This window comes from Mauremys reevesii, linkage group 2 (genome assembly GCF_016161935.1).
Source record: "Mauremys reevesii isolate NIE-2019 linkage group 2, ASM1616193v1, whole genome shotgun sequence".
NCBI lineage: Eukaryota > Metazoa > Chordata > Testudines > Geoemydidae > Mauremys > Mauremys reevesii.
This window is the reverse complement of record NC_052624.1, coordinates 8,420,981-8,437,016: the sequence shown is the minus strand read 5'-3', so window position 1 is coordinate 8,437,016 and position 16,036 is coordinate 8,420,981. Positions and strand designations below refer to the sequence as shown.

At 46.4% G+C, this 16,036-nt stretch overlaps 1 protein-coding gene across 1 annotated transcript in view; it reads right to left on the bottom strand.

Annotated features, from left to right (window-relative positions):
* OBSCN (obscurin, cytoskeletal calmodulin and titin-interacting RhoGEF) overlaps window positions 1–16,036 on the bottom strand; it is a 297,128-nt gene that overhangs the window by 272,557 nt on the left and 8,535 nt on the right. The window contains exons 3-5 of the mRNA XM_039523906.1: window positions 11,899–12,168; window positions 7,114–7,374; window positions 672–974 (exon numbers count right to left, since the gene is read on the bottom strand). Coding sequence (XP_039379840.1) covers window positions 672–974; window positions 7,114–7,374; window positions 11,899–12,168 — 834 coding nt within the window. The remainder of the gene's footprint in view (window positions 1–671; window positions 975–7,113; window positions 7,375–11,898; window positions 12,169–16,036) is intronic.

Genomic DNA, 16,036 nt, shown 5'->3' with positions numbered 1-16,036 from the left:
GAGCTGCAGGATTTGACTTCTACAGCAGGAGATCAGTGGTGTTAGGGTATAGAGTTAGGGCTTGTTCCTGCAAGGTAGAATGCTGGGCATATTTTACTTACATAGCCCATAGATTCATAAAATAATAGCAAGAGGTACCTATCAGATCCACCTCGTCACTTCAAACCAATACTCAATACAATAGATCACAGACAAACAGCAACCCTCTAGCAGAGAGCCCAGCAGCCCAGAAATAAAACCCAATCCCCACATTTCTCCATAGAATTGTAAGGTTAAAAAGTGACAGAGTGGAGCAGGGAGCACCAGGGAACCTGATCCTGTCTGCATGAGTGTGACTGCACAATCATCACACAAACCCCATCTAGCAGCGCGACTGAGGTCCAAGACAGGAACGCAGAGCTAGTTGGCTCACTGACCTGCTCAAGAGTGCCTTTAAGATCATGTCTCTTCAGCTACAGCTCTGCATTCTAGACTACAAGGGCTTGAGATTCAGTGCAGAGCTCCCTGCGCCTAGCACTTAACCTTGCAGGAGCTCAATGCATAGCCCTGCTCGCATGCGTCCTGGAGCGCAGCCACCTTGCGTTGCTTTGCTATGCCCATGGCAAGGACTTGCAAGATTACGGCCATATTGTTAGTCAACTGAGTGGTCTGAATCCCTTTGTGTGGCTCACCGAGATGCAGGGTTCCTGGGAACTCTAGGTAAGAGCTCTGCCCATAGCTGTTGACTGCGGACACTCGGAACTGGTAGTCTGCCTCTTCTGCCAGGTCGCTCACTGTGAACTCTGGGATGGGGATGTGAGACTGGTGACATCTCATCCAGGTAAAGCCAGCCAGTTTCTTACGTTCCACCAGGTAGCCATCGATGAGAATGAGTTGCTCCATTTTGGGAGGGGACCAGGCAAGCGTCACTGAAGTTTCTGTTTTATTTTTCACCACGGGGTCGGATGGGGGATGAGAGGGGGGTTTTCTTGGAGCTGAAGTGCGATAAAAACACAGACAGAACCATATTACGGAACGAAAACACCACAGCACATGACAGACACGCTGGCACCTACACGCTAGGGCTATCAGGATTTGGATTAGCATTCATACTCCTCTGATGACATCAATACACGGATTGTTTCAAACAGTCTTAATCTGAGATGGACAAGCAAGGAGTTTGAAGAAAAACACATCCTCAAACAGTATCATCCCCCCATCCATGTGTACACACAATGCTAATGTCTCTCTAGACAATCACTAGCCCCACACAACGCTACTGACCATCCACACACACAGCATACGCAAAACAGCACTCAGTACCCCGAAGAACTGACACCTCTAACACACGCTACCATTAGACCCACACACCCAATACCAATAATCCCTATAACTATACACATCTTTCACCGTCTGCTTTCCCACACACCCCCACTATCACGGACCTACACACACGCACACACAGTATCACTGGTGTCCACCGACTGTACCCCTTTTCTCTCTCACACACAAAATATCACAGACCCAACACACACCACTGATTCCATTCCCTAAGGACACACACAAACTACCATTGACCTTTTCACACATGTACACAAGTTACCATTGACCCCTACACACAGACCAATACTGACCCTGTAACTAGCTTAGATGGAGCCGGTTTAACTTATTTTATTTCATTAATGCTCAGCTAGAATAATGGATCACCTCTTTGGTATCACTACACACTGTTACCCCGGTCAGATGCATCTTAATTGGGATTCTTCAGAAGGTGTGAACATTGCTTAAATCAAACCTTTCTTCCAGCACTTCCCTCCCTACATTTATGCAATTCCTTTAAAGTAACAGGGGTATGTAGGCAGTGCCCACTGAAGGACCTGCCGCCGAAATGCCGAAGACCCGGACCGCTGCCGGGTTAGTAAAAATTAAAAAGCTGCCAGCGCGGGGCCCTCTTAGGCGTGGGGCCTGATTCAAGGGAATCGGGCGAATAGGCCTAAAGCCAGCCCTGGTAGGCCCAGTATTACCAGATGGCTGCTGAGCATGCTGGGAACTCCAGAAGATTCCTTCACTGAAGGAGATGGTTGGTATATTGTACACACATTGGAGATGGCCTTGGGGAGCTCCCTAACATAAAGACCTTGAAGTTTGTTGTTCACAATTCATCACGCTTAATTTTTCCGTGCCAAATACAAACAGCCAACTTCCTGTAAAGATTCTGGGCAGTGTAGTTTAATGGACAGTTTGTTGTATTAAGTAATACTATAATTAGAATGACCCCGTGAGGGCATTCAAAACACAATGGGCCAAATTCCCCTCTCTGCTTCATGGGTGTAAGTCCAGGGTAACACCAGCGACATCCCCACAATTGCTCTGGAAAAAGAGCAGAATTTTGCCCTTTGTATATACAATGCTGCTACACCACCAAAAAGCCGTACCTGAAGGGAAGTGATTTGTGCGAGTATCAGAGAGTTGCTGGTGTTACTGGTGTGTCAGCACCTCCAGCAGACAGCAGTGGTAGTGCATCCTGTGCTAGGGTGACCAGACATCCTGATTTGATAGGGACGATCCTGATTTTTGCGTCTTTTTCTTATATAGGCTCCTTTTACCACCCACCCCCATCCCAATTTCTCACATTTGCTATCTGGTCACCCTATCCTGCACATAATATAGATCTATGCCACACAGAGCAACCTGTGATGAGGGCATGATCACTCCCTTGCACAGAGCAATATTACTTACCTAAAACCTGATCCACTAACTAAACTAAAATTTGGCCCAGATTTTCAACTGATGTAAACTGGCATCGCTCTACTGACTTCAGAACCGATTTATGCCAGCCAAGAATCTGGCCCTTTCATTGTAATTTGGCCAACCTCAGACATTAACACTACAGAGATGGGATAGCTAAGCTTGAGACAGAGAAAATGAATGAATAATGCCGTGTCTTCAGGATCACAGTGTTTGCGCTGGTCTGTCACTGGTCACACACGCTTGGCCTAGCTCTGAAGTGAAATACCATTTAAGAATCTTTCCTCTGTCCTGTCTCTGACAGCCAGTGATATACCAATCTCAGCACATCATGGCATCCTCACCCACATGGCTCTTTGTAACATGAGCTCCCTAGAGTCGGTTACTTGCTGTTTGTGCCTTCCACTGCGATTTCTAAGCCATACATTTGTTTAGTAATGTATGGACAGCCAGAGCCTTGTGTGTGGAATAATCCCGAAGAACTAAAAAAATGAAATGAAATCAATTCCCCCAAATGAACCTCAGCTTCCCAGGAGCCTGAGTTTTTGTTCTGATGTGCTGTCAGGCCATCTATGGAATCCCATCTATAGCTTTCTACTTCTGCAACTATTTGCGTACAGTAGGCTATCCAAGACTTAGGGTATGTCTACACTACCCGCCGGATTGGCGGGTAGTGATCAATCTATTGGGATCAATTTATCATGTCTAGTGTAGACACGATAAATCGATCCCCAATCACTCTGCCGTTGACTCTGGAACTCAACCGTACACGAGAGGCGGAAGCGGAGTTGACGGGGGAGCAGCAGCGGTCGACTCGCTGCCGTCCTCACAGCCAGGTAACTCGACCTAAGATACGCCGACTTCAGCTACGCTATTCGCGTAGCTGAAGTTGCGTATCTTAGGTCGACTCTCCCCACAGTGTAGACCTAGCCTTATGTTTAAAACTTCCTTGGGTAATTCCTGAAGTCTCTGGAGAAGGCCAAAGTCTGATCAATATTGTTCACTACTTTAGGGGCTAAATACCTTCTGAGAAGCATCATTTCCTAGTGGTAAGAGCAGGGGTTGGCATCGTTTGATATGTTCGATTCCCATATCTGTCACTGATTTACTGAGTAACTTTGGGCAAGTCTCATAATCTACCCAGTGCCTCTGTTTACCCATCCATAAATTGAGTGTAATAATAATATGATTTTTTAAAGCACAAACCTTGGAGAATGCAAGAGGTGCACTATTCTTTTAATGAAGGCTAAGAAACCAGCCAACACAACCCCAGTATGGCTCAGTGAAAAAAATGTGAACACAGTCTGCGAGATTTTCAAGTAGCTAACATGGCACTTTTCTAACAGAATACTTAAGCATGGTAGCACATGAAGTGTAAAAATAGGAAACCTTGGCATGATCCACTCTTCCTCCTTAGTTACATAAATATATATTCCAGTGTTATATGATACACTGGCACACTACCTGTTGGGTTATCGACGATCAAACCACCTAGGTCAAAGTTCCTACTACTTTAACATTCATCTTGGGTTCAGAATAACACCTAAGCTACTGAAATCAGATTGTTGGGCCTTACTGTTATATATTTAACTTAATATTTAATAGTGAGAGATATGCTTGTGGGAGGGCAGCTTCTTAAAAGTTTTCATCTCCATGGTTAACCAGCTACAATTTAATAATGTGAGCACCGGAGTCAATCATTACAGTAAAGTTTTGCTTGCAGGTCATGGGATATTGTGTGCTTTGCCAGATACTGATAAACAGCTCAGGAACTGTTACAGTGCTAATGATGGGACTGATCCTGTTTGGTTCAATGGCTGTCAGCAGCCCCACTAAACAAATTGTTCCAGCACCTCTGCTTGGGTGTTTAATGAATGACATGCCATCAGTGATCATGGGAATGGGTGACTGTCTATTCCATAACTAGAGTCTGAACTTCCCAACTTTGTAAATACTTCTCTGTAGAGAATTGTGTGTAAAATGGAGATAATAAGGTAGGGCTAACTGCTTGGAAAGAACAAAGCACCATCCCTTTTCCCCTCCAGATCCCTCTTTAAAACCAACCTCAAATTTTTAGGTTTTATTCCAAATTGGAACAAAAACTAATTCTGAAATCTTGAAATCCCTTAGGAAACATTCTCCGCCCAGCTCTGCTCACCTGGAGCTGTTCTCAGAGAGCATCACCTTTGCGTATTCACACTCCCTGCCCACCTTCCCCACTTCTTTAGAGGCTCCAGGCCACTCCCCCCATTCCTTTTATACCCTCACAATCCTCTGCAGGGGGAGAAGGACAGAGGGACAAGCAATTCCAATGGTCACTGACCTCTAGAAGATTCAGTAGCCAGGAGGTGTCAGTCCCACAGGTGGGACTGGGCAGATACCACTCAGAGAACCACCTAAGCGTTTGGGGAATAGAGTTTTTAAAGTACTTGGCACATTTACAGTGCTCTGTAAACAATGAACACAAAGAAAGGCACTGTAGGTTGCCTGTGTGAATTGCTATCTATGTACTGCATCTTTAAATGGAGAGAAGTCCCCTGCCCTAGTTCTGAATCACTGCCTGTAGTGGTGCAGACCCAGGGCCGCAGCGCCTCCTGCTGGCCATGCTGGGAAATAGCTCTCTTGGACCACCAGGCCGCCTTTTACTAGCGGTGTCTCAATCGCCGTTACTTCCACTTCCTCCACTGTCTCCACCACCTGGACCCGTGTCACTCCTGGACCGCGGGGTCCTCTTCAGGACATGGCCCTCCTGCTTTGCCCCAGCCCACTGTCTCCCCCATTTCGGGGAACAGTCAGTCCTCAGTCCCTCCACTTGCCTCAGTGGCCAATTGCAGTCTCTAGTCTAGCCCCTGGCTTCGGGGACAAACTGCAGTCTGGATTTAGGCCCCTCTCCTCATTGGCAGGTGGGGGCAAGCGGGGCAGGACCCAGGCCCACCCACTACTCTGGGTCCTGGCCCAGGGATCCTATAGCTGGCAGCCATTTACTGCCCCTCCTCCTATTCCCGCTGCCCACTTTCCCTGAGCCACTTCCTCTGTAGCCCTAGCACCTTCTCTGCCCTTACATGAGGGCCTCAGTCTGGCCATGGTCAGCCAAGAGCTCCCGTATCGCTCCGCTACCCTGCCAGCACTATAGTATCTCTGGTGCTCCTTGGCAGACAGTCCTTCCCCTTGCCCTTCAAGAAGAGACTGCCCCTTGCTCTGCTGAGCAGCCCTTTATATATGGGCTGCTCCAGCAAGCCTTCTCCTGACTGGCTCTCCCAATAAACCCTTTCCTGATTGGCTGGTTTCTGTGCAGCCTCTCCAAGGCTGCCTTAACCCTTCTCCTGCTTGTGTGGGGCAGCCACCCCACCACACAGCCATTTTGTGTTCAATGCAGACTGCTACAGCAGAGATACACACATATACTGCACTCTCACCCTGGAATTTTTGTTCTCTCTAATTTTGATATTATCATAATTTAACAAAGTTCTCTTTTATGGTATAAACTCTTTGGAACAGGCATGGGACCTTCTATTGTCTTTGTATAGCATCTAGCTTACCATGGCACTAGCAGGAAATAATTATACTGAGAGTGTATTCTTGATCTTTGTGAGTGGGTAATTCTTTGAAAACATCCGCTTAATGTGCAGTGGCAGTCAAAAAACTTAACAGAATGTTAGGAACCACTAGGAAAGGGATAGATAATAAGACAGTAAATATTGTAATTCTACTATATAAATCCATGGTACGCCCACACCTTGAATACTGTGTCCAGTTCTGGTCACCCCATCTCAAACAAGATCTATTAGAATTGGAAAAGGTACAGAGAAGGGCAACAATAATGATTAGGGGTATGACAAAAGATTAAAAAGACTGGGACTGTTCAGCTTGGAAAAGAGACGACTAAGGGGGGATATGACAGAGGTCTATAAAAGTATTGAATCATAAGGAGAATGTGAATAAAGAAGAGTTATTTACCCCTTCACAAAGCACAAGAACCAGGGGTAACACAATGAAATTAGCAGGCAGCGGGTTTAAAAAAAAAACAATAGGAAGTACTTCTTCACACCACACACACTAAACCTGAAGGACAAAAATATAACTGGGTGCAAAAAAGAACTAGATAAGTTGATAGAGGATAGGTCCATCAGTGGCTATTAGTCAAGACAGTCAGGAATGCAACCCCATGCTCTGGGTGTCCCTAAGTCTCTGACTGCCAGAAGCTGGGACTGGATGACAGGGGATGGATCACTCAATAATCGCCCTGTTCTGTTCACTCCCTCTGAAGTAGCTGACATTGGCCACTGTCAGAGAGGCTACTGAGCTAGATTGGACCACTGGTCTGACCCAGTATGACCATTCTTATATTCTGACGCACGCTGTAATATAGAATAAAGGAAAGCTTACTGGATACAGTGAACTGAGTAGATGTTCTGCACTCATCAGCCAGGAATGCAATCTCCCCAGCGTCTTCCATCTTGCACTCCCGGATAATCAGCGTATGTTGCTTGCCAGATGACGTGATGGTGATTCGGTCATTGGGCTTCACTTCTTCCATATTCTTCAGCCAGTGGATGTTCTGGCACTCATTGTCCAGCTCCACGCAGAATATGGCTGTGTCGTTTATGGGGACCGCAGTCTTCCGTGGCAGTTTTTTAATGATGTTCCCTGTATGAAAGAAAACTACTACAGTCATAATACAGCAGACGCAGAATACTGTGGTACCCAGATCAGCTAGATCAAAACAGTACCAAAAGCTCTAACTCAATCACAACATATGGGTTTGATACAGGAATAATTGAGTGAGGTTCTATGGCCTGTGTTATGCAGGAGGTCAGACTAGACAGGAACATAGGATCGAAAGGGACTTCCTAGGTTATTAATTCCACTCCCCTGTTATTGCAGGCAACCCCATCATATAATCCCATTGATAAATTTACCAAGCTCCATCTTAAAATTAGTTAGCTGGTTTGCCTCCACTCCTCTAATTGGGAAGCTGTTGCAAAACCTCAGTCCTCTGATGGTTCTAATTTCCAGCCTAAATGTATTAATGGCCAATTTATTCCCATTTGTTCTTGTGCCAACATTGCCCTTTAGCTTAAACAGCTCTTCTCCCCACCCCCAACCGGTGTTCACTCTCTGATGTATTTAGAGTGAGCAATCATATGATCATAATGGCATCTTCTATCCTTAAAATCTACAAAGCTATGAAAAGGTGAAAATCTCCCTCTCAGTTTAATATTTGATCTGTCTTCTATTGGAGCAATAGATAGTATACGTTGCCCTTGCAAAGGATGGATCTGATGATCTGCAACTGCTGAGTCCACATTAGTTCCTTGCGAAAGGAAGCTCATGTGTTAGAAAGCAGACAGATCTCTACAGTTCTAATGGATCTGTCTCCACTAAATTTGCCTAATACCTGGCACAATTGATGGCCTGCATATGCCACTCACCTGATCTAACAGGAAATAACTTTGAGAACCTCAGATATTGTTTTTAGAGCAGACCAAGCAATTTGCATGGGGTCAAACTCACTTATTCCTGGCCTTTTACTTTCCTGCAACTTTGAAATTTTCATGACTTGCAAGGAAAAACTGAAAGTTATGGATGAAACTGATCCCAGGTAAATTTGGGTGGGACATCAGGAAAACAGTCCTATGAATAAGGTCATTTTAGACCTGGAACCATCTCTAAAAGGAAGCACTGCTTTTTCCTCTTTGCTTGGGAGAGGGGCCTCAGATAGTCCTGTTTCATAGAGGACCATAGTTTGAAATTATTTATTTGTATTGTGACTGTACGCATTATGCATAATTTTACCATGACCATGTATGGGATGCATTTAGCTGGAGGGAAATCATCGTTTCTGACTCCCACATAAGATCCTGCAACGTAAGCCCAAGTTACTTTTGTTTGCAAAGCTGAAAATATGAATAGCTGTAATGATATTCAAGTCATGGATGGATTTTTTTTTCAGAAGAGGAGAGGAGGAGTATTAATAGGGACATTGGAAGAAGTGGGGGGTTTTACCCACAAAAGCTTATGCCCAAATAAATCAGTTAGTCTTTAAGGTGCCACCAGACTCCTCGGTATTGATAGGGTCAGCCTCTTTGTCTTGTTTGCCACCACCACCACCACCCACCACGTGGGGCAATGAATACTATAGAAAGATGGATCAGATGCTCCAAAACATCATTTTTATGGTGTATTGGAATCTGTGTTAAAAATAACAAGAGATTTTTAAGTGTGAGGATTTCCTGGTCCTGCTTGCAAGTGAGGGGGCTCTGAGGGAAGCCATGTGACATGGGTTATCTGAGTGAGTCTGCAGCAGGGCCGGCTCTAACTTTTTTGCTGCCCCAAGCAAAAAAGAAGAAGACGCCCGCCCCCCCCCCCGTGAGCGCCCCCCACCCAGCCCCCCACACCACGCCCCACACCCCCCCCCCGCCCCGAGCGCTGCGCCAAGCCTCCCCCCCCCCCGCTGCGCCGACCCCACCCCCCCGCCCCCTCCCGCCCCTGCGCCACCGCTGCCCCCCTCCCCTCCTGCCCCCCCCGCCCCCTCCCCCCCCCCCCGCCGCCCCGCACCCCCCCCCCGCCCCTCCCCCCCGCCCCCCCCCCCCCCCCCCCCCCCCCACCCCCACCCCCCCCCCCCCCCCCCCCCCCCCGCACCCCCACCCCCCCTCCCCCCGCAGCGCCGCAAGCCCTCCAAACCCCCCCCCCCGCCCACAAAAAAAAAAAACCCCTCCAGCGCAAAAAAACCAAAAACCCTGAACCGCCCCCCCCAAAAACCGCCCTGCCCCCCCCTGCCCCCCCCCGCGCCGCCTGTCCCCTGCCAATGCTGGTCTGCAGTCACCCACTCTAGGGTAAAGTGGGGTGAGCTGTGCCTCTCTCTTTTAGGGAGCAGCCTGCTTTGTCGCTCTCTGTTTTGGGGTTTTGAAGAGTTATTCTGAATTCTGAGAAATAAAGCATTGTAACATTGCAACCTTTCAACAAGAGTATTTATGTTTTTTATCTAACTTCTTTGTGTGCATAATAGTTTTCGTCTCTAAATTTTATAATTTCACAATTAATCAAGGAATCCATAATATATTCCCAAGAGTAGGTTGTAATTTCCTTCATCAACTCCTGCAACAATTTGGGTCAAATTTCCCATAATGGTTGCACCTCTGCATTTGTTTGCAGATGTAAAACCTGCATTTGTATATACAGATCTGACGGGGCCCACCAGGTTTTACAGTGGGATTCCTCCATGGACTCCGATTAGAGTATAGTCAGACCAGAAATGAAAAGGGCCAAATTCAGTTCTCTAGCTTTTACAAGAGTGTATCTCCATTAGTTTCAATGGAGATAATTATAATTTACATAAGTAGAATCAACATCAGAATCAGGATCACAGCTATCGGTCTTAGATTTCATGTAGGTGAATCAACAAACTTAAAATTAACGGACACTTCTGCAAACATGTCTCTGTGTTTTTGAGAAACCTACATTGGCCCAAACCCTAGATCTCAATACACATCAACCCTAAGCTCCTAGACTTTGGGAAAATTGGCATCTGGATTTGGATACATTCAGATTTTGCCACTGGAGCCTAAACCATATTATGGGGCAAACCAAACCCCTGATGAAGAACAGCCGTAAACTTCAAGAAAGTTTGGATCTGGCTCAATATCTGAACTCTGCGGCCGAGGCCCATATTTAATGGTAACTTAAGTGATATATTTCCTTCTTAAACAATGCTCCCTATATTGTTAGTAATTATAAGGAGATATTTTATATTTATATTTTATATTTTATAATTGGAGATATACCTATCTCCTAGAACTGGAAGGGACCTTGAAAGGTCATCAAGTCCAGCCCCCTGCCTTCAAGCTCTATAGGGAAGTATGATTAGCATCAAAACGTCAGTGCTTTTGAAAACCCCGCCCCATAGTGCAGATGGGAAAACTGAGTCCAGGAATGCTATTGGCCTATGTCTGTAGAGGAAGTCAGAGGCAGACCTGGATTTACAGTGCAGGAGTTCTTGGCTCCTAGTCTATTGCTCAGGTGATGGGAGTGAAATTCACCCCATGCACGCAGCCAGCGCAAGACTGACACCACTTAAGACCTAACAGTAGTGCTGAAGCAGGACTTAAGAAGTGCCTAGAACCCCGGGCTGCTCCCTGCCCAGGTGAATTTCGCTCTTAGAGAAGTGTGACTGGTACAGTCATTAATGTGAGCAACTTTCCTCCTTTCAAATATCCACCTGTGAAGCAGTGATGTGGTCACAGATTTGTTCTAGGACTGAAGTTGCCTGTTCTCATCACCTCATGCTGCCTTTCGTGAATTTTCATCACAACCTCTTGAAAACATGTTCATTGAGATTTTTTTTTACCATCTAATCATAGACTAATCATAGAATATCAGGGTTGGAAGGGACCTCAGAAGATCATCTAGTACAACCCCCTGCTCAAAGCAGGACTAATCTCTGGACAGATTTTTACCAGCAAAGTCATAGCTTTTAGTGGTGAAATGACACTTTCCTGCCTCAGAAAATGGCCTTTTGTTTTTTTGCAAAAAGCATAGAGTGAAAACGAACTCACTTTTTCTGTCAACCCTACCAAAACGTTTACTTTCCCCATCAGTCACCAACGATTGACTCTTGGCCCTACTCTCAAAGTAGTGCTGTGCTCTTGTAACCTGCAGTAAGACAGCGTGGCTTTATGTCCCTCCAGTGGCTGGTCCACATAGAACGTTTCTGAGTTTGCTACTGCTTACAGCTAAAGGATTGGCGGAAGATTTTGGTCAATGGGAGACAGGCTCTTAGGAGCTTTTGACAACCCCAGTAGGTGCCTATTTGCATCTTTAGGCATCTAACTACCTTTAAAAAGCTGGCCGCAAATCCTTTCCCCTAAGTGGTACAGACTCATGCTTACAGATTGGGATTTCCAGGTTCAATCCCCGTTAACAACCCCTCAATGGGATCATTCCACTGTGCTAGTAACACTGCAGGCCTTTTGAAATCACGTTCCCAATACATTGTGCACCACCCACCAGAGCATAAAATGCAGCTGCAAACACTTGTTTCAACTCCAGATGAAATCACCAGCACCATCAGGCAGGATTTACTTTAGCCCACACAAACAAAAATCTTTAGGGGGTGGGGAGGGGGAACAAAAAGGGAAGGAGAAACCTATTGCAGTGGATTCTCTCTCTTACCCTGGACAGTCAGTTCCGCGATGGTCCTGCTTCCCTCCTTCATTTCACAGATGTAGACGGCATCATCATCCGTGGTGACGTTCTGGACGGTGAGCCGGCGGTACGTTCCCTCTTCTTCAATGTTGTACTTCTTGCTCTGCTGGAGTTTGGTCTCCTCCTTGAACCAGGCAGTTTCAGTGCTAGGGACGGGCACCTCACACTGGAAGGTGGCCGATTCTTTCTCCTGAACTTCAACATCCTTCAGTTTTGTCTTGAACGGTATTGTGGGCTCTTAGAAATGAGACAAAGGAACAAGAACTTGTGACATCATTGGGGCATCTAACGTGCAAGTAAGTTAATAGAAAAGGGTATGCGTTATTCATCATTACTGTTGTTATTATTTGCACTGTAATGGTGTCTAGAGTCCCTAATCAGGGATCATGCCCCGTTATCCTGGGCGCTGTACGAACATGCAATAAACAGACAGTCCTGGCCTTGCAGAACTTACATTCCCTGTTAGTGACAGGACACAACAGGTGAATAAAAAACACTAAACAAGTGGGGATCTGGGGGAGATAGGACAAGGTAACATTGAGCTGAGTCCACTATTGAGCTGCCAGGGGTTGCACCGTTATCACCCAGCATTGTTCTGTAAGCATCCCAGCAGAGGGTGAGCCTACGGGAGGGGGACAGAGTAGTGGCTTTGTAGATTATTTTCAGGGAATTTGTTCCACATACAAGGGTCGGTGTAGGCGAAAGCACGAAAGTGCTTGGAAGGAGACATGGACAAATGGGTGACACTGGTTGGCAATACTGGTGGAACAAATACTGCAGTCAACTCCACGCTAATCAATCTGACAGGTAGGGCAGGACTAAATTATTAATGGTCTTTACGATAAGGCCAGTGAGCATGTGGCTTGCATGGCGGGGAAGATGCAGCCACTGGTGGGACTCCGAGCAGATGGTGTAGTCAGAACAATGGGCTGGGATGATCTTATGCAGCAACGCAGATCTGGAAATGTTTGCTCTGTGTGCTTTGGAAACTTGGCCTAATAAATCCAAGTCTGTCTGGGCAGCTGAAGCCGGACAAGATGACATGAACAGGTTTTGTAAAATTCCACGCCATGCCGGGTCATGGCCTCTCAAGGAGAGCATAACAACTGTCCCTGCACGTTTTTTTGTATGAGGCACTCAGAGCACTTTATGAAGGGGGGGAGGGGTAAGGATTATTATCCACATATTATAGGTGGGGAAACAGAGATAGAGAGGTGATGTGACTGTGGTGGAACAGGGAACTGCACTCAGGTCTCCCATGCCATAGGCTAGTGCTCTAACCACTGGACCATCCTTCCTCACTGACAAGATCAGAACTAGGACTCAAACCCAAGTCACCTAACTCCTCCATCACTGCCTTGGCCATTGGGACACATTGTTCCTATTTAGGTAGAAAACAGGTTAGAACAGAAATGCTGAAGCTGATACAGTGCATTAAGGGGATACATTTTACAAATAAAACGAAGGGATTCATTCATACCATTTCCACTGAATATTAACAGCAGCTATGCAGCTAAATCATCAGACAATGCTTTGAAAGCGCAGCCCTAGCACTTTCTAATATTCTGATACACAACTGGGGAGAGATAAATTGACACCTGGTGAAGGCTGTAGGAACAGGTTCTGATAAGAGCAACTGTAAGGTGCTCAGGGGACGTAACATTGCTAGAATGGGCTAATGCACATCAGCACTTTCTCTCTACTGGGTGGAACATCAGAGCCCAGCAAGGGACCATTTAACACTCTTGCAGCTGGAGACCCACAGAGATTAGGCCCTAAACCATCCTGGATTTGTGCTTGGGAGGCGGGGAGCCTCCAGGCTGTAAACTTCAGAGGTGTGTGGAATATACTTTTGGAAACGGGGTTGTTCTACCCACATGCCTTGTGTCTCAGCAAAGAAGGCATAAAACAGCATCCCCTTCGGGAACGAAAGGCTACAGTACACACCCGCCTGCTGTGGCAGGGAAAGAAGTTGAGAGCCTGACTCCCAGCATGCAACACTTCCTCCTGCCTGCTGCACAGTGCACCTTCTAAAAGCAGCTCTGCCAGTAACCCACCAGTCACTGTCAGGGAGTGGAGGGGGGTGTGGAAGCTTCCTGCGAATGGGGGATGGGAGGCAAGAGGGAGAGGAGGGGCAGTGAAAGGAGATACTGAGACTCGGCACGGGGAGGCCAGTGAGCTCCAGGCTGCAAAGAAGGGTCCCGGGGGTTCCTACCTGCTCCCGGGGCTGTTCCCAGCCACTCTGGGTCCCACTCTCTGCCTCCACCCTGCCTAGGTGTGCATGAGTTTACACAGTACAGCGCCCCCACAAAGGGCCTCATAGAGAGGCCAATCCACGTTTATTTAAGGGAGTCAAAGCTAATGTAACATAAACCTTCTCTGACCCATTCAGCATGTAAGTTATATTCCTCCCACTAACTGACATGAACCTTGCACCCCATTTCCTGTCACCTCTGAATCTGTCCCTCTGGGAGTTTGAGCTGATGTAACTGATACGCTAAGAGGCAAGGACCAAGGGGCAGAGCAGGAAAGCAAAAACCAGAGTGTAAGACTCCAGGAGTCAAATTCAGAGATGATGTATAAATTAGAATTTGTGTACACAGAAACACTTGCCTCAGGAAAAATTAATCTTAATTAACTTTTAAAGAGGATTAGTTAAATTGCATTAAATCCCTGTCTGGACACTCTTATTCAGCATTAAAGTGGCCTTAATTCAATTAAGAATAAGAATCTAAATTAAATTAAGGCAACTTTATTACTGAATAAGAGCATCTACACAAGGGCTTTATGCAGCTGAACTAATCTACTTTACAGTCAGACCTTTAGATACATTTTCCTGGTCGTCCCCGTGTACAGCAGGGTGTTAATCTAAGGGATTGCAATTTACATGCTGAGGGCATCAAAAGAAAGTGTAAGATACACCAGTTTCGATTTACTTCTCGATGTGAAGCAATCGGTCAAATTCTACATCTTTATCAGTTCCGTTTTCTTTACAATTGCAGAATAGTATCTATAACAAAAAAGGTGCAATTCTATTTGTGGCCGATCAGGCTCACATATACCCTCCAAAAATAGCATAGTGTTGTATAGAATCATAGAAGGGTTGGAAGAGACCTCAGGAGGTCATCTAGTCCAACCCCCTGCTCAAAGCAGGACCAACCCGAACTAAATCATCCTAGCCAGGGCTTTGTCAAGCCAGGCCTTAAAAACCTTTAAGGATGGAGATTCCACCACCTCCCTAGGTAACCCATTCCAGTGCTTCACAACCCTCCTAGTGAAAGAGTTTTTCCTAATATCCAACCTAGACCTTCCCCACTGCAACTTGAGACCATTGCTCCTTGCTCTGTCATCTGCCACCACTAATAACAACCTAGCTCCATCCTCTTTGGAACCTCCTTTCAGGTAGTTGAAGGCTGCTATCAAATCCCCCCTCACTCTTCTCTTCTGCAGACTAAATAACCCCAGTTCCCTCAGCCTCTCATACGTCATGTGCCCCAGCTCGGTAATCATTTTCATTGCCCTCTGCTGGACTCTCTCCAATTTGTCCACATCCTTTCAGTAGTGGAGGGCCCAAAACTGGATGCAATACTCCAGTTGTGGCCTCACCTGTGCCAAATAGAGGGAAATAATCACTTCCCTCAATCTGCTGGCAATGCTCCTACTGATGCAGCCCAAGATGCCGTTAGCCTTCTTGGCAACAAGGGCACACTGTTGACTCATATCCAGCTTCTCATGCCACTGTAATCCTCAGGTCCTTTTCTGCAGAACTGCTGCTTAGCCAGTCGGTCCCCAGCCTGTAGCATGCATGGGATTCTTCTGTCCTAAGTGCAGGACGCTGAACTTGTCCTTGTTGAACCTCATTAGCTTTCTTTTAGCCCAATCCTCCAATTTGTCTAGGTCACTCTGGATCCTATCCTACCCTTCAGCATATCTACCTCTTCCCCCAGCTTAGAGTCATCCACAAACTTGCTGAGGGTGCAATCCATCCCATTATCCAGATCATTAATGAAGATGTTGAACAAAACCGGCCCCAGGACTGACCTCTGGAGCACTCCACTTGATACCGGCTGCCAACTAGACATGGAGCCATTGATCACTACCCATT